The sequence below is a fragment of the Mustela putorius genome, unplaced genomic scaffold (assembly GCF_011764305.1).
Source record: "Mustela putorius furo isolate JIRA1106 unplaced genomic scaffold, ASM1176430v1.1 tig00000407_pilon_pilon_pilon, whole genome shotgun sequence".
NCBI lineage: Eukaryota > Metazoa > Chordata > Mammalia > Carnivora > Mustelidae > Mustela > Mustela putorius.
In genome coordinates this window covers 19,543,534-19,570,797 of record NW_025421373.1, presented here as the reverse complement: position 1 = coordinate 19,570,797, position 27,264 = coordinate 19,543,534, and the positions used below count along the sequence as shown (strand labels likewise).

Below are 27,264 nucleotides of genomic sequence, written 5' to 3'. Positions count from 1 at the left end.
TCTTACGGTCTTTTATTTGTCTTTAAGTTCTCCATATAATTCTCCTCCAGACTTCTTAACTCTCTTGCCCGCTTACATTTTTATAATTAACATGATCCTTCACTTGAATTAAGAATCTTGCAAAATGATCACTGTTTTCATTTATTCATTTATTTAACACATACCTACCATGTGTAAAGTAATAGCCCTAGCCCTGTGGTGGGAACCAACATGTTACCCGGCTGTCCTCTATGATCTTGAAATCTCATTATCAGATATTATTTACAGAGTCTTGCTATAGATGAAATAGTATGAGCTATGTAAGCAGAGAATATGGAAGTTTGGTCTGGCTTATACCATTTAGTGGAATGAAAGGACATTTAGGCACAGTTTCTTTAGATTTGGTATGAACCTTTTTAAAAGTACAGTTAGGTAGAAAGTGGTTTCTTCTATCAAAAACCTCTAGATCTAAAGGTAAGTGAAGATGTTTCAAGGCTTAAATTCATGGAGGCCTAACATTTTTAAGTCTATAAAATCATACAAATTTCACATGGTATGGTATGGTAACATAGTTCATTTTCGTCTTGGAGTTTTGGCCCATGACATATATACAGAGGTAGTGGCTTTCACACAGTTATAAACTGAAACTCATCAGCCTTGCCAGCCAGTCTCTGAGTGCAGATGAGATCCCATTCAAGCAAATGCCCAAGTGCCCTCCTTTCACTGTTCCCACTTATAAGTAGGGCCCTCAACCCATGAACTATTTCTTATGTCTGTGGGTTATGACTTCCACACATGCACTGGGAGATCAGGGCTAGTTGCTGCTGGCCCCTGCTGCTTGAGGCCTATGCTCTCCCTTACCACTAAATGGGCATCGATCCTTTTCCATTTCAACAACTTATGATGACTTCAGTCTTCATGTTGCCAGGTTTGCTTGGGACTCTGCCTTAAAATGAGGAGGCCGCTACCCCCCCTCCCCTTAGACTACGGTTCTCCTAGAGGGAATTCCCAGAAGGTTTGCTCATGCCCCAGTGCGTTACAAGGTCCTGTCAGATTTACCTGTGGCCATTCTTCCTTCCCCAGTCCTCCCCAGGATGCATAGCTGGGTCCAGAGTAGCGGGGTCACCAAGTGTTCAAACGAGTTACTACATTTATCCAGGAACACTATTTCCCCTTGACCTTTGGCTCTGTTTTTGAGTCTGACTCAGAAATTTTTTCCACCATATTTCCTTGCAATTTGGCTTCTGTTCTTTTCCATTCTCTGCTTTCTCCTTCCCCAGCTACATAATTCCACATGACATATATGACTAAAACTCAGCTCCAGCCCTAGCACAAATTCTTTCAATATGTTTATGTATATATTTTTAAGTATAAGATTGTAATAGTGATTATAATTGTATTTTCTTTAATAGGTGCATTGATGTATGACTGACATACAATAACTGCACATGTTTAAGTTGTTCTGTTGGATAAGTCTTAACATTACATATTTCTATCTTAGTACATTTTAAAAATAATCTTGAAAGATTTAAAAAAAAAACATGCAGTTGTGTAGGGGTGTATGTGTACTTTTGTATGCATGCATATTTGTGTGTCCTTCAACTAGAGGGCACAGAGGAGGCACTCATAGAAGGCAAGGTAACTTGAGAACCCAGACAGAAATTGGAGGGTTAGTCTGGCAGAACCATTTGAGCTACGAGACTTCCAGGGAAGGAACTACCCCTAGGAGAGAGTAAGGCATAAAACATTGATCCAAGAAGCAAGAGGTTTCCAAGGGGCAAGATTATGAGATGTCAGTTCAAAATCCTGGAGTGTGTGTGTGTGTGTGTGTGGGGGGGTGTGGATAGTAAAAGGATTACAAAGCAAAGTGGCACTAATGTTCCAGTGATAGAGTAAAAGATAGTGATGCATTTTTGGCTAGGTTTTAACAAAAACGGAGTGTAAATATTCTCATTTCAATAGAAACATTACTGGATCATGAACCAGAGGAGGGAATGACCATAAGTTAGAAGCCACTGAAAGGGTTCAGAGTGCATCACCCCAATTTGACATAAGGATTATTTTGAGCTGAAGGCATAGAGAATAAGCAGACGCAAGAAAATCTCTCTGCCTTTTCCTTTCTACCAGGAAGGGCAGGATAATACTTAGTCACCAGGGACAACTCTAAACTCTTACCAGCCTGGATAGGGCAACAGAAAAATCTGCCTAAGAACCTTTATGCATGCACAAGCTCTTAACTTTCATGAGTTTCTCCATATATTTATCTTTCCATTATTTGCTAAACCTAAAAGCCTAAACCCTAAAAGCTAAACCACTTTTATTTGCTAAACCCTAAAAGCCTAAACCACTTTTCCATTGCCTCGTCATTTGTCTACAAAATTGTTGTTCTTTATTAAGATGCTATATAATCTCCAAGTTCTAACCACCCCTTTGAGTTACCATCACTGAGTTTCCCATGTATACACTTGATAAACATGCTAATAAACTTGTTTTGTTTTTCTTGTTAATCTGTTCTTTGTCTATCTAATTCACAGGGCCCTAGCAATAGCACCTAGGAGAGTAGAGGGAAAAGTCTTTTTCTTCCCCAAACCACCAAGCACGTACAAGTGAGCAACACCAAGAGCTGGAGAAGATGATAATGACCAGGGCACCATGCCATGCAGTCCAAGTTGAATGTTGGGACCATCATGGTAGTTAGAGGAGCCAAGGAAAAGTATGACAGGAGAACAGTGCTGCTGCTAATTGGTAGGTGTGAGCTATACGTTCTATTAACCCACAGAAGATCAGAAGGAAAGAGTTAGGCCTGAGGTTCCTACACATCTCTAAGCAAGATTTGAGTCAGAGAAATGTTATTGTAATGCTATAGGCTAACCACTGCATGCCTCAGGGTGAGAATCCAAGATATAAACACATCTGCTCAGTACGTTGTATCACTGTGTATAAGTTGCCTTTTATTTTTTATTATAGTCGATTTTCCATCCCACCTCTCAAATCAGGGTTACCTTATATGCTCCTCTTATTGACTCTCTGTACCTGTAGCAAAGCAGCAGAACTTCCTGTATTTATCATCTTTGGGTTGTAGATTACAGAGATGAATAAGTGGATGAAGAAGATAAGTGACAAACATCAAGGCTGATCAGAAAAGATAAGGTCAACCCGTTCCGGAGTCAGTTTCTATGCATTAATATATAACTTAACTTGAAACCAAACAAACTCCAGCTGTTGCTGTTTTACATGGTTAGCATACAGATGTATGTTCTCTCAACTGGGGCACAAAAAAAATGTGCATATGTTTGACTAAAAAACAATCACTTATTGTCATCCACAGGGAGAATTACAACAAAGCATTTAAAATAGTTTAAATATGTTATTTTGAATTTAAAAGAAAAACCTTACATTGTTGCCCTAAATTATTACAGAAATGAAAAAGCCATGTGTACCAAAGTGACTACTCGGGAGAGGGAGCTGAGAGGAGGAGAGTGAGGTAACTCTTTACTGTCTACCAAGTGCTGAGCATGCCACGTGTTTTATTATTCCACTTTTTTTTTTTTTTTTTAAATTCTGGCTTTTCATCACAACTTATGGGCCGGTGTTATGTTCTCTACTGTGTGAGTGAAGAAGCTCATTCTTAGAAAGCCAAGGTTAGGACACTTACCCAAGCAAGTGCAGCTAGTCATGACAGAGTGTGCCTATGGACCCAAGTTTCCCTGATTCCAAAGTTCAATTTTCCTTCCACTATATTAGGTGGCCAAATTATACTTTGGATACAGTATTTTAAAACTGCTTTATAAGGAAAGGAATCACATATATTTATCAGGTTGTTCATGCAGCATGTAAAATCTGAGTACTGTTCAGCTTAGGCAATACAAGGCATGCAATTATGTTGAGTACTAAGCATGGTTGCCTTTCAAGGCCATATTGTCTCATAGGAAAAACAAAAAAAAATAGCCAACTCTAATATAATCACAATCTCCCCCCACCCCGTCACCACCCTATAAGTTTCAAAGACAATAAAAACTAACTAATAAATATATCATAATCATAAAATACATCCATACAATGGAATACTCTTCAGCAGTAAAAAGGAACACACTGATACAGAAGCAACATGGCCACATCACAAACAAGTTATACTGAATGAGAAAAGGCAGATACTAAAGGCAGATCCTTTATAAATCCTCTGATATGACCTTTTGGAAAAAGCAAAACTAAACGGATAGGAATCAGCTCCATTGAGGAGGCTGGGGATGAGGAGAGGAAGTGACTAAAAAGAAGCTTGTGGAAACGTTTAGGGCAACAGAAACCTTATATATCTTGATTATGGTGATGGTTACATGCTTTTGTACATTTTTCGCAACCTGCAGAGCTACTGATTTGAAATGGATAAACTGCTGTGTGTAAATATCAGAATCATCATGATTTAAAACTTTGACAATCCAAAATAAAAACAGAATATGTTTATAGAAAGGGAGATGGGTGGGGTAAAATCTGAGCTACAGAAACACCATACGGGGGAAGAGCTCTGGGGGAAGCAAACTTAGGATATGAGTTAAGAAATAAAATGTGAATGTTTATGCCACAATGTTTAGGAAAGGAAAGAAGAGAGACTAATTCTTCATATTTAATTACATCTTTAAAAGGCATTTTCAGTGTAAGCACATTTGTTTGATTTGACTAAAAATTGATTGAGGAGAATGGATATTTCCTTTCATAGTCAGTAGAAGTAAAGACAGTCTGCACTGTCATATGTTGTCTTGATTTTTAAAATAGTTTATCATATAGTAATGATCTTAATATCCTAATATCCAATTTTTTCAGTTTTTTAAAAAATTTTTTGTTTAAGTTAAAATAGTCATCTGAGAGTCCTGAAAGTTGGTAGAAGGAAAATAATTGACAGACATTAACTTGAGAGCCAATTTTAGATATTAAAATAATATGGAGACAGAAAAATTAAACTCTCATTTTGGACAAGAAGTAGTAAGTTTGTGGGACTTAATATGCTAAGATACCATTAATAGGTTAAGGAAGATTTAGATAAAAGAACTAACACTTTGGTTAATACAGAGTTAATATTAGAATTCGAGATATAAGGGCATGCTTTCAAACAATTACTGCTTCTCGAAAGCAGAGCAAGGTTTTTAGCTGGAGTAGTGAAAACCTCACTCTTGGAAGAGCCTGAAATAGGTTGGGACATACTATCAGGGACATTGTGGAGAAATTTCCATTACTGGATGACTTTTAAATTGCCTTCAAATCTATGAGTCTATGATTAGTGACCATACTATATGTTCATGGTTCTCCTCCCAAAGAGATATAATACCTAGATAAATAAAACATTACTCAGATTATCAATTCTTGCATTCATTCAATAATAAATATTTTCTGAGTACCTACTATGTGCCAACTACTACAAAGATCGATGTGTGTTCTCTTCCATCTCCATGTTTTCATTTCTCTTCCCATGACTTCTGAAATCCTTGCTCTTGGAGGAAATGACCTTGGAACCAGATAGAACTTGGTTTTTATTTTAGCATCACCACTTATGAGCTTTATAACCTTGAAGCAGCCCCTTAATTCCTGTGAGTCTCAGTTACATCACCTGTAAAACAAATATAATAATAGGATCACCACGGTGTTAGTGATGAGATAATATACAAGAAAATTGCCTGGCATGTGGGCTGTAGGCAATAAACGGTGCTTTTCTTCCTCTTTGTTTTCTGCTTCTAGAAAAACAGGAGACTTCACCCGGCCCCATCAGTTCCGTTCAAAACTACCTGCTTCACAAGCGCCAATTCTTACAGCTCTTATAGAATACAAATGACTCTTCATTTAAACATACAATCTACATTCATGAAGATATGGTCCATCTTAGAAGGTGAAAAGCTGCCGTGCTGTCAAATAATACACTAATTGGAATCTTTGCAGAATTCCCCACCTTATAATGATGAGGTATGCAGGGTGGGTAGGAATGAAAAAAAAAAAGCGTTTGAAAAGTGAATGAAAAGGAATAGCAGATGGTACTTGGGTGCTAGTAGAATATAAAAGTCTGAGAGTAAAGGACAGAAGAAAATAGAAAACGAGAGATTCAGCATGTGAAACTAAAGAGCCCTGGGCATTTCATCGAGGACTGTTAAGAGTCTCCAGCATGGCTAATTTCCAGCTCCACTAATTATAGTCTGATGACCAATTCCGGGTACTATTCTTTATTTACCAGGTTGAGGCATTTCCACTCTTACTTTTGGAATGCCATTCGGGATTGTGGTATCTTCTGAATTACTGCCACACGTGCTCGGTTGAAAGATACTACAAAAACAGAAAAATAGCTGAGCAAAGTGGAAGCTAAAGATGGAACCTGCAGATGTTTCAATGCTGCTTTTATTAATTCAAGCCAGTTCTTGCCAGTCAAATACGAACTGGAGCATTGGCACATGACCAACCTGCATTCATGTGTGAAGGGGCTGGCAGCCTGGGTGCCACTGGCAGACAGTGGTGCTTGCCCTATTATTCCCGCCATAGGGAGGAATTGGACCATTGTAACTGGAATTTGCGCAGGTCAAGGACCCTACACACCGATTTAAGACTCAACTCTCGGAGTGGAACGACTCCATGATTCTGCTCTAATCCACCAGAAAGTTTCATTTCAGCCACCAATGAGTCCTGGAAAATCTGTAAGACATCAGATTCAACTCAAGTATAAATCTGGATTTCTGTATCCTGAAGAATTCCAGGGATCTCCTTTCTCACAAGATTATACTCTTTCCACATCTTAATGTTCATTTTGTTTGATATTCATACAGCTGTCTCCAGCTTTCTTATGGTACCTGTTGGCATGACGTATTTTTTTCCCCATCATTTCCCTTTCAACTGATTTGTGCCTTTGAATCTGAAGTCTGTCTCTTCTAGAGGGACCTTATTCTCTTATAAGGCTGACAATCTCTGCTTTTTGGTTTGAGTGTTTAGACCATTCACTTTTAGCATAATTTTTGATATGGTTTGGAGTAACATTTGCTATGTTGCTATGTGTTTTCTATATCCCTCGTGTTTTGTTTGTTCCTCTGTTTCCCCTTCACTGTCTTCATTTGTTTGTAATGATTTTAATGTAATGATGACAGCTCTTGTTTCTGGCAAAAATTCTTTCTTTTTCAAGCATTGTTAATAAAATAACCCAGTTGATTTTGCATAATCAGTGGGGCCACACTTGCTATTATTTTTTTTAAAGTAAATTAATTTTTTTTCAGTGTTCCAAAATTCATTGTTTGTGCACCACACCCAGTGCTCCATGCAATACATACCATCCACAGTACTCGCCACCAGGCTCACCGCACCCCCCACCCCCAGAAAACCCCCCCTCAGTTTGTCTCTAAAGTCCACAGTCTCTCATGGCTTGCTTTTATTCTTAGCGAATTCTTTCTCATCTTTTTGTATCCACTCCTCGCTGTTTGGCCCATCCCACCCCTGCTTGAAGAAGTAGGTAAAAAAAGTCATTATTTGACATCTGGACTATGGAGAATTCTACCATGGCATATATATGTGTGTATAATGATTATTAACTTAGAGGGAAGGTGAGAGGGGATATATATATTTTTTTATTGTCAGCTCCAGAGTGAAGGAAAGAATTTGATGGCTATCACCATTTTAAAACCAAAGAAAAATTGAAAATAGAATGTAACATTTTTAGAAGTCACAGGGTACCATGTTCTCTGTGGTATTAAGCATATCAAAATAGAAATATGTAAAAAAATAAGCATGTATGCCCATAAAAAGGACAATTTGATGTTAGAAATATCTGGTATTATGGCTGTTTTAAAATTATTCCTCTGTTTTTCAGATTTCCTACAATGTGCACATATTCCCTTTTACCTTAATTCTTTACTGATTTAAAAATTGATACTCGTTTGTTTAAAAACAGGTCAAATAGTATAACTATTGTAAAGAAGAAAATAGAACTTACCACCAGTCATTGATCACTTCTGTTGGGTGAACATTATTCCTGACTTCTGCCTGCAGATTATTACATTAATTTTATAAAAGTAAAAAAAGACACCACAAGGATAGGAAAGTGAAGTATGTGCCTATGCTATAAGCCTTACAAATAATAAATTCTGATGTATGCCATTTATTTTATAGTGAATATATCCAGATTTTTTCTTAGTACCTCCACTGTGTATTCTCATCCTAGGCAAAAGGTGAACTGGCAGAAAAACTACTTCTCACAGTGGAGAGAAAAAACAGGGCATTGGAAACGTGCTGGCAAGAATTAGTACAAGATCTTGTAAATAATCTTCTCATAAGTCTGCCTGTTTCTTCTGTAAAAGTACCTCAGTCATCCTACAGTGTGCTTTGAGGATGAAAACATTTGCAAGATGAACATGTGTGATTACTACTAAAACTCCTTCTTATATCTTCTTCTAGCCCTTTCTTAGGCTAGAAGGAAAATTAAAATATAATTAAAAATTATATTTCTTTGAATTATAGGTTAAATAAAGAAATTAACTTTTTTTTCATTTAGGATTTTTTTTTTTGTTTCTTTCCATGTGGTCTAATCTATTGTTACAACAGATTATTTATTTTTAAAACATCCCATTAGAAGAAGATATGTGGTAATACGGATTCTGTGGCTTTTGTGTCAAGTTTGCAAAAGACTAATAACATTGCTATATTGTATACAGGAAACACCACAGACACACTTTATTTGCTTTTGTTTTTTCCTTTTAGGCCATCAAAGTGAAAACCTACCAAGGAGCTAAAAAAAAAGTTGGACCTTTGGAAGAAATACTAATCTTGGATAAAATTTATGTACTTAAATCACAGCAATCCCATTCTTCTTTGAATCATTAGAAAAAAATTCATAGATAAGACAGGATGCTCCTTTACCTTGACGTAAATACACAGCTGATGCACAAGATAAGAAAGAATTATACGCAAAATACCAAACCTCTGACCTCAAATCAGTGTACAGGATATACCATATATTGGGTATTCAAAATATTCTTTTATTCTCTCAGCTATTCCTAACTCTATCACTTTAATGATTGTTGCCTGAAAACAGCTTTTTAAAACATGGGTTTAAGTTAGACATCTAATAAATTAATAGAGTCAACAAAGGTGTTTGCTCTGAAGGAGAGGAAAACACTTTTGTCTAATGAGTTTGTCCAATAAAAGTCTTACAGAAATGCACATCCCCTCAAGTTATTCATTTTAATAGGTTTATTCTGAGGTAAATAAAAAAAATACACAATGCAATATACCTTATGTCAGGCCATGCTGAAAACTTTATTCGAGTGATAGAAGAATTGTTTCAGGGCAGTAGTTATTATATACAATATTTTTCTTTTTAATCAAATGGATACGATTCTTCACACCGTTAACAATTTTACACCCTCACAGTAGTAATACACAATAGACTATTCTCTTCACAGGCCGATGTTTCCTGGTGAAGAAAGCAGAGAGAGAGCGAGCTGTTGCATCCTGCAATAAGGCCAAGAGGTGTCGGAATTAAATGGAAGTATCAGGATGTCCTGTGCGAAATGATTCCAGTATGAAGAAGATCTGTGTGTTGCTGCCTCAAAGGATTGTTTTTACTTGAGACAAAGTGTACTAAACTTTAGCAAATTAGCCCTAGTTAATAAGCAAGTAAGAATATGTTTTTATTTAATCAACAATTTACTCGTGCAAAGTACATGTGTTAATATGGTGTGTGGGTACAATGTGGTCTAAGGAAGCTTGTGGTATTTTGAGGAGGAAGGATGTATATATAAAAGATAAATAGCTTCATTTCCTCTCCCCCACCATTTTTTTTATTTTTCCTGTCTCTCAAGATGCAAGATGCCTGAGGGGGGCATGACAGGAAGACTGCCTGCCATCTGGCACAGGACCTACCATGCTACAGTGTCTCAGAAAGCCATGATCAGTTTCTGTGTGGGGGTGTGTCTTCCCTTCTGCTTGGCTACAACTTTGTGGAGGAACAATGATGTTTAGTTTTCCTCATTCAATCTCTTGCTTTAAAAATGGGGGTGGGAACAAGTAATGGCAACAGGGAATTGTTCAAGAGGACACCTGGCTTTCATTCTGTGTTACTTGGAAGATTTCTCTTTAAAATTTTGTCCTCCATCTATATGCACAGATCATGCTGAAATAAAAGATTTCAGCATTGAGTCTCTGTCTTCTGCAGAAGAGCTTCTAAAATTCCTAGTCTTTTTTTTTTTTTTTTTCCCATAAAGATGTGACTTGAAGTATGGTGAAATCAAATATCATCATAGTTGGGAATGTCACTGGTCCCTAGTGTACTGCCAGGGTTTCCGTGATGTGTCAGATAATTAAAGGATTTCCAAGTCTCAACTCATCAGAAGAAAACATGCAACCATGCAAGGTCCTGCAAGGGGCACGAGGCTTGTAATGGCCTTGCCAAGAAGTTCCAGATCAAAACAAAACATCCCCAGTGTGCACTTGAGAATAGAAGAGACCGACTGGAGGGCAGCAGGCGGAAAGATACTGCAAATGGGCTCTGACTCCTGCCGCCCGTCCTCATAGCATGGATATTCTCCAGCCAGTAGCAGGAGGCAAATGCAAGGAAGTCTTAGGTAAAGTTCTGCACTCATTAGTTATGGGGGAAAGGTTTTGATATATTTAAAAAGGCAAAAAAAAAAAAAAAAAGACGCTGACCTCAAAGCAGAGTACGTCTAAAATGATAACTCACCTTGCATTGTATTTTTCAGTATGGCCAATTTTCAGCAAGAAGTGCTTATGTGTATATCTGATATGAGGTGAGGCCAGGCTGATCTGGGGTACCATGAATTTGGGGGTTAAGCTCAGGCCTTTCATAGAGGCAGAAGTATGTATCCATCCCCATCAGTTACGACCTGGACCTCCAGGTGCCAGATGTCGCAGGGGACAATGCAGTTGGGGCTTAGGAGCTGACACAGGCTTCTTCATATTTCCTCAAGGTAGATGGCTAAAGGCTGCTAGTTGGAATTTTAAAATTCAAGGTTAAATTTTAATATGAGGGTCAAGGGGGATGCCTGAGTGGCTCAGTCAGTTAAGTGTCTGCCTTTGGCTCAGGTCATGATCCCAGGGTCCTGGGATTGAGTCCCGCATCCGGCTCCTTGCTCAGCAGAGAGCCTTGCTCAGCAGAGAGCCTGCTTCTCTCTCTCCCTCTGCCTGCCACTCTGCCTGCTTGTGTTCTCTCTCTCTCCCCCTGTGTCAAAAAAATAAATAAAAATCTTAAAAAAAGAAAATGAGGACCAAGGATATGGACTTGTTCACCAGATCACAATGTTAGGTGTTAGCTCTATTTTTATTGTTTTACATAAGATATTGCACAATAGCGCTTCCATTTGGGAAACAGAAGAATTGAGCCCTTTTGTAATGCACGGCAGAGTTAACATCAGAAGTCCTGTGCAGGAGAGGTTTAGGGACAGCAGTTTGGTATGAAAGGGGTTGCCGAGTGGACTCGTCTTGAAGCTATGTTTGCATTAAAAAAATCTGCTGTTTACAGTTAAATCACGTTAAAAAACAGCTTCAATCTGAAGATTTTAGAGCCCTCCTTTAATTTTTTTGGATTATTGTGTCCATGGGTGAGGATGGAGATTGCGGGGTGCTGATGGCTACATCCTACAAACCCTTCCTTCAACTCTTGGCATAGATGCTGACAGCGTCCCACAAAGGTTAGTAAATTTAAAGATATTCCTTCTCTGAAGTACAAGGCATTTTGTCCCTGTTACATTATGCCTATATCATGTCATGCCTTTATAGTGTCACAGAAGACCTGAGGCCTGAAATTCTGTATAAAGGATCAGTTCACTGAAGCTGGTATTCACAGCAAACAGAGAGGACATGTAAACGGGTTTTTCTCCAATAGTCTTCTGGAAAATCTCCCTTGGTGGTGGGGTGGGGGGAGATGACTAATGTAGAGGTCTTGAGAAGCGCTGAAACTAAATGAAGGATGCAAAGGATATTATTTTGTTTAAAAAAAAAAAAAAAAAAGGAGCTGCCCAAAGCCTCTTTAGTTAACAATAACGTGACCGCACCAAGCACATGAATCATGCTTGGAGCCTGGGTCTTCCCTAGTTTTCTCAGTGTTATGCCAAGGAAGACAGTTAATTTTCATGGAGCAGATTACCACATGTTTGACAAAGACATCTTCTATGAAAGCACACTGCCGGGAGCTGGAGGGGTGGCTGTTCCCCTTATAAGCCCCTTGCAGGGGCTGCCTGGGGAGAATGTGAGCACAGCTTCCCACGACAGCTACAACCCAGCTTTGGTCAAATATTGTGCAACCACATTTGCTTTTGGAGCAGATATTTGTTTTCCAATTGAGTCTAGATATTGGTTTTGTAAAAGGAAAAGAGAATATACGTATCTATAGGTATTTACAGGTATTTGCTTGTGTAGGTACATTTATTATGGTTGAGGAAGCATCAAATTTTGCAAAAACATCTTCCCGTACAAGCCTCATTTCAAGCATACTGATGACATGGAAATATTTAGAGATTAAATTGCCTATGACTTTAAGGCTCAGAGAAAATAACTGAATAAATGGAACCACTGAATTTCAAATTAGATCACAGAAATTATAAATATTTGCAAAGGATGAACCTTCACAGTATTGTTTCAGGACTCTGGATTCCTAGAGAAAGTAAAAATTTCTTTGTGGCTGTCAAAGTTTGATTTTCATGGTGTCACCCTTTATATTTTCTTGCTTTCAACTCCTTGCTTCTCCTGAAAGTTTTTTTTTTTATCATTTTATTAAGATTAAAGGAAGGCTATAATTCTAGAAATTGAAATTGAAGAATGAGGGATAGAATTATGTCTGCTGGGCTTGAGATGAGCATTTAAAGCATAATTTGAAAGATGATTATATTGTGTATAGTTATGCATTATATATACCTAACATGTTATATCTCTATATCATTGTATTTCTGTATCTACCTATCTATCTGTTTATCTATCATCTATTATTGTCATCTAATCTATTTCAATGGTGTGCTGAAGCCAGCTAATACTGGTTCGTGGGAGCTGACAGATCAATTTTTAGGGGTTTTGCAAGCTGGTTAGGGTTATATTGGTAGCTTGAAAATGGCCATGGCAAGACTATTTAAATCATGGAAATTGGCAAATTATACAAATCAGGGATTTTCTTTCCTCCTGGAGAGCTAGTTGTTGAATAATTTACCAATATACCATTCTAAGTTCCGAAAAGGGACTTCATACATATTTTAGTTCACAATGGAAGAAATAATCAATTTTATAAAATACCAATGCAAAAAAAAGTTTTTGGCATAAACCCATAGTCCTAAATAGCACTCACTTCTCTTATTAAGTGCTTTAAAATAAAATGATTAGAGTTTGGTATATTTCTTAATCACTAACTATGTTTTAGAACACTCGTACTGTTGATTTATTATTTTAGTCAAAACTTCCACGTTTACTTCTTTTGTTGCAGAACTGTGCCCTAAAGTTAAATATTAATGAAAATGAATGAATGAATTAATTAAAATGGATGAATCAAACTTTTCTTGTTGGTGTAGCTTTTGTGTTTATTTTTTTGTCATTTTGTCAAACCCGGCCATTTGATATGACCGAGGTATTTTGTATTTGATTTGTGTCCTTTCGTGTGTGTGTGTGTGTGTGCGCACACGTGTACATGTGTATTTACACATTACACATACAGATGCTCACACACATACACACATAAAGCCCAACAAATAATAGCACTAGGGAAAAGGGATATCTGGTTCATTATACGTTGTTTGAAAACTGGGAACGACTTCTGTTAAAAACTGTGCCAGGCTTATATGTAGCTATTTGATCTGTCCCAGTGGTTCCTCCTCTCTTTTCTAACAAGTTCGAAATGCCATTGTTTCCATCTTTCCCTTCCGGGTTACCATCGTATTTGGTTGAAATGTGCACATTCCTGTAACATCGTATTTGGTTGAAATGTGCACATTCACTGAAACAGGATGCTTGACAGTCCTAGAGGCCAAGTGTGAATTTAAGTTTACCTGTTTGATTTATTCTAAGAATGTGCTGACTTTGGTGCTGAGCTGCCAATAGGCTTGCAATGCGGTGGCTCAGAGTAAGAGAGACCTGAGTTCTGTCGGGCAAGGAAAGAACAGGTAGGAAGAATGATTTCCAGACCTGGAGATAGGCTGTGGGAAGGAGATTCCCGAAGTGGACATTTCAGAACAACGACCGGCAAGAGGATATCACATCTCTGGAAGCACTGAGCCTTTCTTCTAGTATTGATGACCAGGGCACTCCCCAGGTGCATGATTTTGGTCATCAGGATCTTAGACGTAGATGCAGACAGGCACGAGGGAGCGGACTCTGAGTCCTTAGAGAATTCCTTGGAAATTAGTTTAAAAAATGATACCTATGGCATTTAATTTCTCCCTTGATTTGATGCTTTGGAGAAAAGTAGAGTCTAGGACTTTCTGTGTAAGGTGCTGGGCAGGTGCTGGTCTTGTGATGGTCAGCCAGGTGGAGAGATGGAGTTGTTGCAGGAATATCAGCAAATTTTACAGCAGTAGTTCACACATGCAGCCGTGATACATTCATCCATTGTTACTTTCCTAAGAAACGGAGCAACCTACGAGCTTGTGCTTCAGTAGAGTCCGATGCACCATAATGATTACTTCAGGAGCAAAGAAGCTCATACAAAGGTGTGATATCTTTCTCTTGGTGCAAGGTTTCAAACCTAAGATTCTTTAAAATACACTTCTGGAGTTCTATTTAAATATTGATATGCCACACTAAAAAAAGTGGCTTATTGGTAAAAATGCAATACTATAATAGAATGCTGCCTTTCATAAAAATAAGAAATGTGTTTGGAAAATTAAATACCTTTAAAAAATTAAAAATAAACATACTCTCACAGCTTGAGGGTTTCAGTGAACCACTTGCCAAGGAGTTGAGAAAACTCCTACTTCTGGTTACATCCTGGACCCATAATGTTCAAAAGCTGCCCAGCAAAGATGAGGTGGGCGTTTCTGTGGCATCTGCTGTCACGTTCCATTCAGAAACCATCTCAGCATATCCCACACACAAGAGGGCTTTTCATTACAAATCACTGTTCTGCCCCACAAAACTGCTGTGAAGTGCTGTTTTCAGCATGAAAGTTTTGAGTTTTAGGGCTCCTGTCAAAATTAAGCATGTTCTGTGAAAGCTTAATCCATTCCGTGAGCTGTCTTTAAACAAGTCTATCTTCATTTTCCATCAGCTCAATTGTTTCCAAACACTTTGGGAGAAAAACAAACAAGCAAACAAACAAACAAAAAGCTTTCCAAGTACAGAACCCAACACAAAGATGTTGAATGTATTCTGTATGACTTAATTCTATTTTCAGTCCATATTTTATATATAGTCTCTCGAGGAAAATTGTCTCATTTGAATAGAGAGAAGTGATCTTTTTCGGTTAATTCCTCTCTTGTCATTTACAAATGTTGACTATCATGCTGAACGTGGATATCCATCAGGAATCAATGGAAAAAGCTCAATTTATCAATGATCATAAAAATCTTTTTATGCATTTCTTAAATACTCTGGATGCTGATTTAATATATAAACATATTTGTACAAGTTATTCTTCATCTTCAAAACACTTTGTAATTTTACTTAAATAACACAAAGAGTAATTATTTAAAAATATTTTTCATCATTTTATAAAATATATCTTTATGGTATTATTTTTGGATCTTCCTTGATTTGTCATTTTCCAAGTGATTAATCCCTGATGGAGTACATAAAGTTATGTGACTATGTCTTAAATTTCTTGTCACATATTTGAGGCAAACCTGAGGATAGATAATCGAATAACTGTATTTTTTTCTCCTGTAAAATACGTCATTTCTCCATTTTCTTCTTTAGTGGTCTTTTGAAGAATCCAATCTGTTGAAAAAAATACCAAGCATAACACAATTAATTATTTGAATTTAGGTAATAAATAGTAATTTCCTTAGATAAAATTTAATACTATGTCAGTGCTTCTGGGCATACAGATAATGAATATAATTGAGATTTTTTTTCACTGACCTCTTAAGTAATACTGAATGTCAAGAAATGATATTTAATTAAATTGCTTCATTTTAAACTTTTTTGTTGGTGAAATATACATGTCTCCTAGTAAAAACTAGTACACGTGGTGAACTAACTTAGAGGTTCTGGGAAAATATTTGGGAAGACATACAAACTAGAGTTAGCTAGCACTGAATGGCACTTTGTCATTACATTTTTCTCAGGGATGTGGCAGAGAAATTCCATCAGTTAAATGATGATCAAAAATTGAGGTCATTGGAGGTGGGGGAATCTGGCACATGCACCATGGATGAGGGGTGGGGGAGACAGGAGTTGTCTGGATTAATTTTAAATGTGTTAGAATATCTGCCTTTATAGGCTTGACAGGAAGTGCCTCTTGACAACATGCTGTATTATTTGGAGATGAAAAGGAACTCACTGATCATAGAAGAAATTTCACATAGGGGTGAATGTGGGTGATTTTTTAATTATACTGTTTAATTTGGATCATTATAAAATTATAAGTGTTATACTTATTTCCTATTATACATTATAATAAAAATAAGTACAGGCACTGAAAGGGACCTTTGTAATAATCTCATCTAAAATGTATTTTAAATAAAAGGAAATTAAGGGTCCTAGAGAAGTGTATTTTTAAAGTCTATATATTTTTTTAAAGTTTCAGAGCAGATTATAATAGTTCAGGCAGTGAGTTAATTCTTTGAAGGTATGGTACCTCCATATCATTTTAATAATGAAGTTATGGTGAATTTCACAAGGGAACGGTATACTTTAAAAAATCATTATTGAATAATTGAGGGCTTATATGGGATAAATGGTCAAAAATGCAGTTTTCAAAAAATTTTTATCATTTTTTATTATGTTATGTTAGTCACATACAGTACGTCATTAGTTTTTGATGTAGTGTTCCAAGATTCGTTGTTAACGTATCATACCCAGTGCTCCATGTAATCTATCCCCTCCTTAACACCCACCACCAGGCCAACCCATCCCCCCATCCCCCTCCCCTCAAAAATGCAGTTTTAAATTAAAGAAGGTAACTTCTTTATGTCTTCCACCATGACACAGCTTTATGTCTTCCAATATGTCAGACTCTAGTTGGCGGTACATGAGGAAAAGGGGAAACAGGTAAATGAACATGAAAAAACACAATAAATGTATCCTCTTCCAATGGCAGTTCTCTGTGTCTCAGGGTTTCTTCCTTTGAGCCAAAAATAAAAGTTCTGGATTCACAAACTATCAGGCCACTTACCTTGCGCCTGCAGGTTCTGAGCCGAAAATAAATCAGACCAGGCTGTCACAGGAACAGGTGGTGGGTATAAGACTTTCCTCTCCTTTGTCCCTCCCTGCTCTCTCGCTGGCTCTCTCTTGTCCTTTCCCTCTCAAGTCTTTTGGCATCTTTTCAACCTTCCTTTGCTTTCATATACTAAATGCTCTATTTTATTTTATTTTTTATTTTTGAGATTTATTTATTTATTTGAGAGAGAGAGAGAGAGAGAGCGCCAGTGGGGGTTGAGAAGAGGGGCAGAGGGTAGGAGAGAGAGAGAATCCCAAGCAGACTCCCTGCTGAGCACAGAGCCCCATGCACCGGCTCCATCTCAAAACCCTGCGATCATGACCCAAGCTGGAATCAAGAGTTGGATGCACAACCGACTGAGCCACTCAGGCACCCCGAAGTGTCCTATTTTAAAACTTAATTGTGGGGGTGCCTGGGTGGCTCAGTGGGTTAGGCCGTTGCCTTCAACTCAGGTCATGATTTCAGGTTCCTGGGATCGAGCCCCACATTGGGCTCTCTGATCGGCTGGGAGCCTGCTTCTCTCTCTCTCTCTCTGCCTGTCTCTCTGCCTACTTGTGATCTCTGCCAAATAAATAAACAAACTCTTTAAAAAAAAAAAAAACTTAATTGTGTTATCTGAACTTTTCCACTCAGCTAATTCTATTAACCTGGGTTGTTAGTGAAGTTGGGTCGTAAGACTGGAGACTAGGTGAATACGGGACATAGCTTCAAACTGGCTAGAGCCAATACTGGACAAAATTAAAAACAAGCTAAGTTTGTTTTCAGTGCCCAGACTTACAACTTTCACTTTCCTTCTCTGTCTTTCCATATTTACTTATCAGTAAAGGCTAGATCTTATTTATGCTTATCCCTGGGTTCAAAACCCTATGGCAAAGGGTCAGATTCAACAGTACCTGGTAGAAATGACGTGCTTACTGACTATAATATGGAATAAATGTTGAGTGAACCAATTGAACTAATATATAAAAAACAGAAAAATGGTGGTACTATTTCCCATCCACAGTTGCCAAGAATATGTATATTGGATAAGGAATACACCTTCAGGGTTAGTAAATAAATCATTAGTGATGAACTTCAGGCATCAGTATGAAATCAAGTTAAGAAGGAAAAAGGTTCTGCTTTCTTAGGGCTTCTCTGTGGGCTGAGTCTCATTTCATTCTGTTGGTCATATTGGCCTGACTGGGCTTCTCCCTCAGTGTGTGGTACTATATTCCAGAAGGTGTTTCTCTATTTAAACCTGTGTCTCCTCAAAGCCTTCTCTCTTCAATATTAACTATAGCAAGCTACCATTAAGATTTTGAAAAACTTTAATTTCTACCATGTGTCCTGCAAGGACAAATTATATAAAGACAGCGCTTTTTGAAATAAAGTCACAGATCCAGGAAGAATCTTTGGCCTGTTCCCTGTATGGAGCCTGGGGGTTTCAATGAACTTCCAGAGTCAGATTTGGAAGAAGGAGGAAGAAGGGATAATCCTAAGGTTTCAGCTCAGGGTCTATTGAGTGTAAAAAGATCCCTGTCAGCTGTGTCCTAAACTACACGGGCAAGTACAGTGCTCAGAATAGAAAAGCACACCGAAAGAAATCAACAGTAAGATGCTCTCTGGAATAGAGGTGCACAGAAGGGAAGAGTGAGTCTTTGTTTCAAGCACAACCTCGACATCACTAAGCCAGGTCTTGGGTACCACGGTGTGGTAAAGCCAGGTATTACAGACGGAACACTGGTAACTCTGGAGTAGGAGGAGAAGCTGGAGGTTTGAGAAAGAAAGGAATTCTGTCTTAATGAGACTTTGCTGGAGAAAAGCTGCAGTTTCTGTTCACTAAACTAAATGCTACTGATCTACACCTTTAACATGGCTTTGTTTATCATCCACCCTGGGTGTAATCCCCCCAAAAGAAGAAGTTAGGCATTGTAAGCCAGTCAAAAAGGGTAGCAACCTTTGGCACTTTGTGGGACAAAAATTTATTATTTAAACTATTTGATCAAAAGAGAATTCTGCTGCTCAGGTATTAGGAAAATGAATATGTAACCACAACCTGTGTTTTTAACAGAGTTTAGTTATTTAATAAAACAATTTGGTAAAATATAGGGTGGTATGATGTTAGAATGAATACCAATTTGATGTTTCATTGGAAAAAACATTAAATTCAACTTTTTGATAGGACTTTACTCTCTACTAAATTTGTGTAAATACTATCATCTTAGTTCTGCTTAATTTGAAAAGGATACAGCTAGGAGTTTGAAAAATCTCACACATCTCAGTATAAGCAAAATATCTACATAAATATATGGATTTACCGAATAGAAATAGTTTTATGAGAGGATTTGAAATAGGAGTCAGTGAAACAGTAAGATTTCTCTTTCATCAACTGACTAATGAACTTACCTTCTCTCACTCAGACACACAGCTATTACATAGAACGTGGCACATTTCTTCATATATTAAAGAAGTCTTAGTTTTTAAGATAGATATATGTATTTGGATAAGGCTCATCTTAACCATTCTATTATTTATATACTCTTAAACTGACATAAGAGCTCATTTTATTCTTTTTTTTTCATAAAAGAGAGTTTTCATTCTTTACTTATAAAAGTAATGCATACTTAATTTACAAATATTTCAGTGTGATAGACATATAAAGGTCTATATATATAGACATATAAAGACATATAAAGAGAGGCAGAGGGCACAGGGAGAGGGAGAATTTTTTAAATTAATTAATTAATTACTTAGACAGACAGAGATCACAAGTAGGCAGAGAGGCAGGCAGAGAGAGAGAGGAAGGGAAGCAGGCTCCCTGCTGAGCAGAGAGCTGGATGCGGGGCTCCATCCTAGGATGCTGGGACCATGACCAGAACCAAAGGCAGAGACTTCAACCCATTTTTTTTCTTTTGTCTTGGTTATCATCTCAATATTTTTAATGGCTGTGTAATACCATATTACACAGCATGGATAAATGATCATTTATTTCACCAATTTGCTGTTGATAGTTGAAATAGAAAGTCAAAGGAACTCTGGTGCTTACCTTCCACAGGGCTAATATGAGCAGCATTAATAGCAATAGTCCAGCAAAAGCACTCAACAGGATGACCCATAACGGCACTCTGCCCGGCAGTCCATCTTTGGATATTTGAATACCGAACTGAAATTTATTTAAAAAGAGTGTTAACATTGATAAACATCTACTATATGTCCTGGTACATTGAGTTCTTGCAGGCTATAATTTTCTACCAAACAATGTACTTAATCTGATTACTACCTACAGAGAAAACCTTGAGTTTACATTTATAAACGCCCTTCATCTATTCAAAATCTCTAAGCATGTCAAATTTGTTATTACCCCAAATATGTATAATCATATGCTTTAGAAATGCATACATAAAGAGCAAACTGTCTATGAATCAGAGTGCTTGGGAGTAGAGGTGCACTTAACTCACTGAGAACCCAAAGTATTATATATTTTGAAGATTTATTGATGGACTTTAGTACATTATCATGACCGTAAAGGTTTAGGCTGGAGTGTTACCCACAGTTTGCTGACATAAAAAAAAACCTGAGCAGGTCTTCTTCTAATTCTAGTTTTCATGTGCTTTATTTTTTGTCTACAAATTTATATAAAAATTTCCTACAGTAAAATGTACAAATCTCAAGTGTACAGGTAACATAAATTTTTGCACATATATGCAGCCCTATGTGCTTTTTATTAGAAGGCATTGTCTCTGCCAGTCAACTGATCTTCAATTTATACATTAGGTCTTAACTGAAGGAGAACTTTGAGGTAAAAAGCTCGTAGTTAGGTTAAAGCAGCTGCTCCATGTGTCCCCCAAATCATGGTGAGATTTGTCTGCCCTGGGTCTCATCCCTAGGTTTCTAAGAAAAAAGACTAATTCAGGGTAGATCTCACGATGAACAACAGTTCAAGTTTCTATGTTGGCTTGTCACAGGGACCTTCTCAATTCCTAACGCTAGAGGGAAGACTGGAGGTAAAAAAGGGAATGGGGAGATATTTACATATATTGGATACTGATACAAGCTATTCAGATGGCTCCGTGTGGGTCACTGCTGATGCTTTGGGAATGCAGAGCTGGCACGCATGTATATATACAAAAAATAAGATCTTTTAGGACAGGTTTTAAATACGTCTAAAACAATTCCCTGAACTGACAGATGCAGAAGCTGAAGTCTGATGGGATCAGGGACTTCTCTAAGATCACACAATGACAAAATGATCACTTTTAGTAATTTTAACAATGTAGGTATAATTTTCTTTTAGGATAAAATGTTGAATGATAGTTCCAAGGGGAGTTTTAAACTAACATTTAGGGGAAATAGAGCTAATTATAAAATTTCAATGAAACATATCTAGGAATCAAAAGTACTCTTTTACAATATTATTCATACTCATTTTGGGGGTGGTGTTTACTGGTAAAATTTTGGCTTCTCTGCATGTGGAACAACTTTGCATTTATCAGTATTCTTTATAATGTAAGTAAATATATGCTTATATTCTTTTACCAGGGGTCATTGACATTGGAACTACTTGAGATAAGTATTAATTTGAAATAAGAAAATTTTTAAACAATATCTGAATGTCAGATAGCTTCCAAATAAAATTAAATGACTCATACTATCCACATGGGATATTTAAACTCCCCCATGAAAAGAGGAGAAATGTTTACATATCCACATCAGTAACAAGTATTCTGGCCTTATTTTATAATGAAGCAGGAGGGAGAAAACCTCAAACCATTTTGTTTTTCCCAAGGACTGAAGTGTGAATTTGTACGAGGGAATAACATTTCATTTTTGCTTCTGACTTCCCAATGACTACATGAAGAAAACCTTTCAAAATTTACATTTATTTCTGAAGTGTAGAGTCACTTTCTATAAAGTGTTTTACAAGTCTGCTCTTCAGATATCAACTGCATTTTATAATGTCAGTTTTTAAGGAGGAAAATTACGAATGCATCTTTTGTTATCAAGGTGAAAGTAAAAACACCAATTTATTGTGATAGTTACAAGCAGTAAAGTCAAACATGGCATGTTAATTGTAAATATCATGGTTTTTCCCAGTTTCTTACAAAGAAGACTGAAATCACACTTGAAGTTAATTAAGTACAATTTGAAGCAAAAATGTCTGTTACTTAGTGACTAGCTAGTCACAGCTTTAGGTTCTATAAGCAATTATAAAACATTATGTCACAAAATTCAGAGTGAAATGTATAATGTTTTCAAGACTTAGAGTTCCTCTTACCTCTCTTTTTTGATTCCCAGTACTTAAAATCAGTGATGTATTTTCACTCTGAAGGTCTGCCCTTACAGTAAGATTTAAGCTAGAAAAACGTGTCTGAAAAGCAAATAGAATTTATATTCAATATATTATGCTAATCATAGTAAGAGCTAGTCATGTTTGAGCAGTGCAATTTTTAAAATGGAGATTTTCCTGAGAGGTTTAAAAACACTGGTTTTATTAACATCCAAATGAACAGGTTGTTTCAAACGACGACCCGTCCCTCTTCTCTCCACTCAAATTGTCACTTAGGTCCTTGTTATAGAATGCAACAATTTTCGAAATCATTTTCTTCAGATTTATCCTTAGTAAAAACAAACCCCAAACCCTGCCCCCTTTCATACAGCTAGATATGAAATAGCTACACTCTGGTAATGAAGTTTATATAGGAGCTTGTGTAGGATAAAACACAAAATTGCCAATATCCAACAGTTTGTGACTTACAAAAATTGCAACTTAATATTTTTAACTTATGAAAATTGCAACTTAGGTTATGATCAAATCCTAAAAATGGGAATTTCATATAATTAACCAAACACTTCTATGAGAGAAAGAAACCATACAAAATACAAATGGATTAAGTTTTAAAGTAGCTTGTTGTCAGACAGATATGACTATTAGAAGTTAAAAAATATCCTTCTATTTTATATATATATATAGTATATGTAGTATATATAAATGTGTGTGCATATATCTTATACATAAATTATGTATTATATAGTATATATAAATGTGTGTATATATAGTATAAATTGTGTATATATATAGTATACATAAATGTGTGTACATATATATGTATATATATGTAAAGTCTGATCTAATACAATAAATCCACAATATGTGTTAGCTCTATTTGTTGTTAATGGTGTCAAGGAGTCAAGCGCTGTCTCTCTATAATTCTTTGTCCCTTAACTGGGTTCTATTATGTTAAGATAAATGCAAACTTTGATACAGTATAGGTGTTTATTTCTAGAGGTACAAAAAAAATTGTAAAAGAGACTGAAAACAAAAGTATATATCTGGAAGGGCACTTTGGAGATAACTTAGTTACGAATAAACAAGGAAAATGAGACCCATTTGATTGGTTAAGTAGAGCCAGGTTTGAACCACATATTTTTACACTTCCAGTTCTTTCTACAGAAGCACTATACTTGGTATATACTAAGTAATGAACAAACACTGGTTAACATAATTTGATAATTAAATAATTGCAGAGAACGATGCAATCACTTACTTTTATAAAAGTTGGTTTCCATACGATAAGTGAAACATTCACTTGGGTCATGTCAGAAGGAATCAAATTACATGTAATGGTAGCAAATTTACACGTACTGCAGTCCTGTTTAAACAATCAGAGGTACATATTAGTACCTTTGTCATTTGACAAAAAGATACCATATGAAGACATGCTACAAGGTAGCTATTTTTAGGCTGATATTGAATTTATTCACTTAAAAGGCATGAGATAAAACTAGTACTTGTCTTGGTTATCGGTATTTACCGGAATTGTGCCTCTTTTGAGAACTTCAGGTTTGGATATAATTGTTTTCTTCCCAGAGTTGACGCCAAGAGGGTCCTGAAGGCTACTGGGTCTGCAGTTCGCATTCTAAGAAGTGAAAATATTTCTTTTATCAGACAATGCCAGATGTCAGAGGGAAAAGTGACCTGGTATAATAACGTGAAGCATCTGAGAGACAGCCATTGTCACAGATGAAAGATCCATCTTCAGGAGTGTGCAATATGGAAGAAGCTATTCTGTAGTAGCCATATTCACCGACTCCCAGGTAATAATGACTGTTAGCGTGCTACATTTGAATTGTAATAGATATCAGGGAGATTGTTATCAAAAAGGAAGGGTGCTAGTGGAACTTACTACTGTGTAACATGCTCATTAATTTATTGTTTTCATCACATTTTAGTTGTAAATTCCCATAATACAGAGAGAGAAAAGAAATTAAAACTATGGTGGGAAACAAAAGGGTTGGCATTTGTTATTCAATATGATGGCTCATACGATGGTTTGTGAAACAAACAAAAAAAGAGATGAGCTTTCATCTGTATTTGTGTATTCATCCAATAATATTTCAGGAGTCTCTAAACACCAAGGGTAAGATACTTGGTCTATGTGGGAAGAAAATGTACGTCAGCAGCCCTATAAATGTTGAGATGCCATGTTTATAGGACAGCTAGTTCTTAGATTGTTTTTCTAGACTTAACTCTAATAAACATTTTGTTCATCAAAACTCTCCACAGCCTTGATAAAAGATAATAAGGTTAAAGTTCATAAGTAATAGGAAAAGTACAATTTTAGTCTTTCTACATCCTCACTAACTTGCTTTTTTGGATTAGAGAGAAATGGTAGAGATTTTTAAAAATTTTTATTTATTTATTTGTCAGAGAGAGAGAGAGAGCGCGCAAGTGCACAAAAAGGCAGAGTGGCAGGCAGAGGTGGAGAGAGAAGCAGGCTCCCTGTTGAGCAAGGGACCCGATGCAGGGCTGGATCCCAGGACCCTGGGATCATGACCTGAGCCTAAGGCAGCGGCTTAACCGACTGAGCCACCCAGGCATCCCAGAAATGGTAGAGATTTAATTTTTCCTTGTTTTTAGGGAAACATTTGAAGATCATAATCCAACTATCACTGTTTTTACTTCTTGATTTCTGAGAGTATTTTAAGTAAAAAAAAAAGTCTCTGAAGTGAAGACAGATTGTCAAATGCTGATAATATGCATGCATTGCTTCAACATTCATTGTGATTTTTTATGTCTTAGAGACTGAACCAACACAATTTACCACATTGACTTATTCAAAGCTATAGGTACAAAATGGGTGCGATACCACTATTACTTGGGATAAGTGAGTAAAAAAGTGCTTTACTGTTTTACGTGCAGCTCTTAAATTGCTTAGGAGCATTTAGGAAGTCTCTTTTTTGAGATGTTTGATGACCTCAAAAATATTAAAGCTTTAACAAACATGTTAAGGCACAAGTAAACAAGTAGTTACCTAAAATCCACTCCAGTGGATTGAGTAGTATTCCAAAAAGACATGCCCAAGTCCTAGCACCTGGAATCTGGGAACATGACCTTATTTGGAAAAAGGGTCATTTGGAGGCACCTGGGTGACTCAGTTGGCTAAGCTTCTGCCTTCAGCTTAGGTCATGATCTCCAGGTCCTGGGATCGAGCCCAGCTTAGGGCTCCCTGCCTACAGGTAGTCTGGTTCTCCCTCTGACCCTGTGCCTGCTCCTGTGCTCATTCTCTCCCTCCCTCTCAGATAAATAAACAAAATCTTAAAAAAAGAAAGAAAGAAAGAAAGAAACAGGTTTATTGCAGTTGTAATTAAGGATCTCCAGATGAGGTCTTTCCATTTAGGATGGGCTCTAAATTCACTGATGACTGTGCTGTAAGAGACCGAAGAGGCAAAGACACAGAAACTCAAGGAAGATGGGCACGTGAAGACAGAGGCAGAGACTGCAATTACGCTCCCACAAGCTCAGGCATGCAAGGGGTGACAGCAGCCCCCAGAAGCTAGGAGAGAGGCATCCCTGTGAGCCTCCAGGGGGACCAAACATTGTTGGCAACTTGATCGCAGACTCTGGCCTCCAGCACCGAGTAAGAATAAATTTCTGTTGTTTCTAGCTACCCACTTGGGTTAACTTGTTACCACAGCAGTTGTAGGAAACTAATGCATCTACTAAGTATCCAGTGGAAGTTATTATTATTATTTAAAATTTTCTAAATTATTTTCCAGGTCACTTTGGTAAAGTTCTTTATCACAAGTGGCATGCAGAACAAAAGGCTTTAAATACAAATTGAAGAAGATAATAATTACGATGTCATTCCAAGGCACATATGACTTACATTAGAAGACGACCATCCACTTGGGTATAGCATAGGATAACCATCTGATGTCAAGTTGGGAAATGAAATCGACAGCTTAAGTTCTGGCATTGGAAAATGTCCACTCTTTCTAATCTACGGGAAAAAAAAATAAAAATTAATCCTCTCTTCCTCTTCCAACAGCACCCTTTCTGCCTTAGGTAGGATATTTGTCCTTAACTGATTTAAGTTGTATAATATTTTGAATCTGAAAGTGAATGCAGGCAGCTTATTGCACTGGACAGAGAGCTGGCATGATTAAACAAGAATAAAATAGGGATGCTTCATAGTGCCATATGTATCAGCGATAATGTATATTGGTCCTTCATCTTCCCAGTCCCAAAATAGGACTGGGATTAAGAAAAGTCAGAATTAAATTTCTTTATGCTCATCGTCTTTTTGGATCCACTAGTCTTTTGGAGGTGGGAAGGAAGGAGAACATTTACTCGACCCACTCAGCACAGGTGAGCCTATTTTGTTTGCCTCAACCAGTCTGCTGTAACCCCTGAGGCCCACAAATCATTTCTCAGCCCAGCCACATGGCATCTGCCACCACTGCACAGGCAAACCAGATAGCCATCTGCTTCCTTTCACTATCCTATCTCCAGCTAGGGCTACTGTGTCAATAACGACTGATAATCCAGTTGGATGAGAGTCACATTGATTCTTTTCTCACTGCCTATATGTTTTTATCTACTAAACTACAATTCCCACTGAATATCACATCATGCCACCAGTGGTGAGTGTAGCACATAGGGAAGGAAAGCCAGGCAGGATGAAATTCATCAGGAA

General features: G+C 37.1%; 1 protein-coding gene and 1 long non-coding RNA gene across 3 annotated transcripts in view; one reads left to right on the top strand and one right to left on the bottom strand.

The window, feature by feature from the left end:
* The first annotated feature begins 2,502 nt into the window (after nucleotides 1-2,502).
* LOC123391927 lies at nucleotides 2,503-8,447 on the top strand. Its single transcript, XR_006606609.1, has 3 exons — nucleotides 2,503-2,724; nucleotides 3,399-3,463; nucleotides 5,707-8,447. It is a non-coding gene; the product is annotated as an uncharacterized LOC123391927 (long non-coding RNA).
* Nucleotides 8,448-11,943: 3,496 nt separating this feature from the next.
* Nucleotides 11,944-27,264, bottom strand: part of ITGA1 (integrin subunit alpha 1) — a 175,616-nt gene continuing 160,295 nt past the window's right edge. For both annotated transcript variants that reach the window (XM_004737905.3, XM_013051321.2), the window contains exons 24-29: nucleotides 26,455-26,568; nucleotides 24,100-24,204; nucleotides 23,833-23,937; nucleotides 22,563-22,655; nucleotides 20,334-20,450; nucleotides 11,944-15,864 (exon numbers count right to left, since the gene is read on the bottom strand). In XM_004737905.3, coding sequence (XP_004737962.1) covers nucleotides 15,820-15,864; nucleotides 20,334-20,450; nucleotides 22,563-22,655; nucleotides 23,833-23,937; nucleotides 24,100-24,204; nucleotides 26,455-26,568 — 579 coding nt within the window. In that variant the 3' untranslated portion in view covers nucleotides 11,944-15,819. The remainder of the gene's footprint in view (nucleotides 15,865-20,333; nucleotides 20,451-22,562; nucleotides 22,656-23,832; nucleotides 23,938-24,099; nucleotides 24,205-26,454; nucleotides 26,569-27,264) is intronic.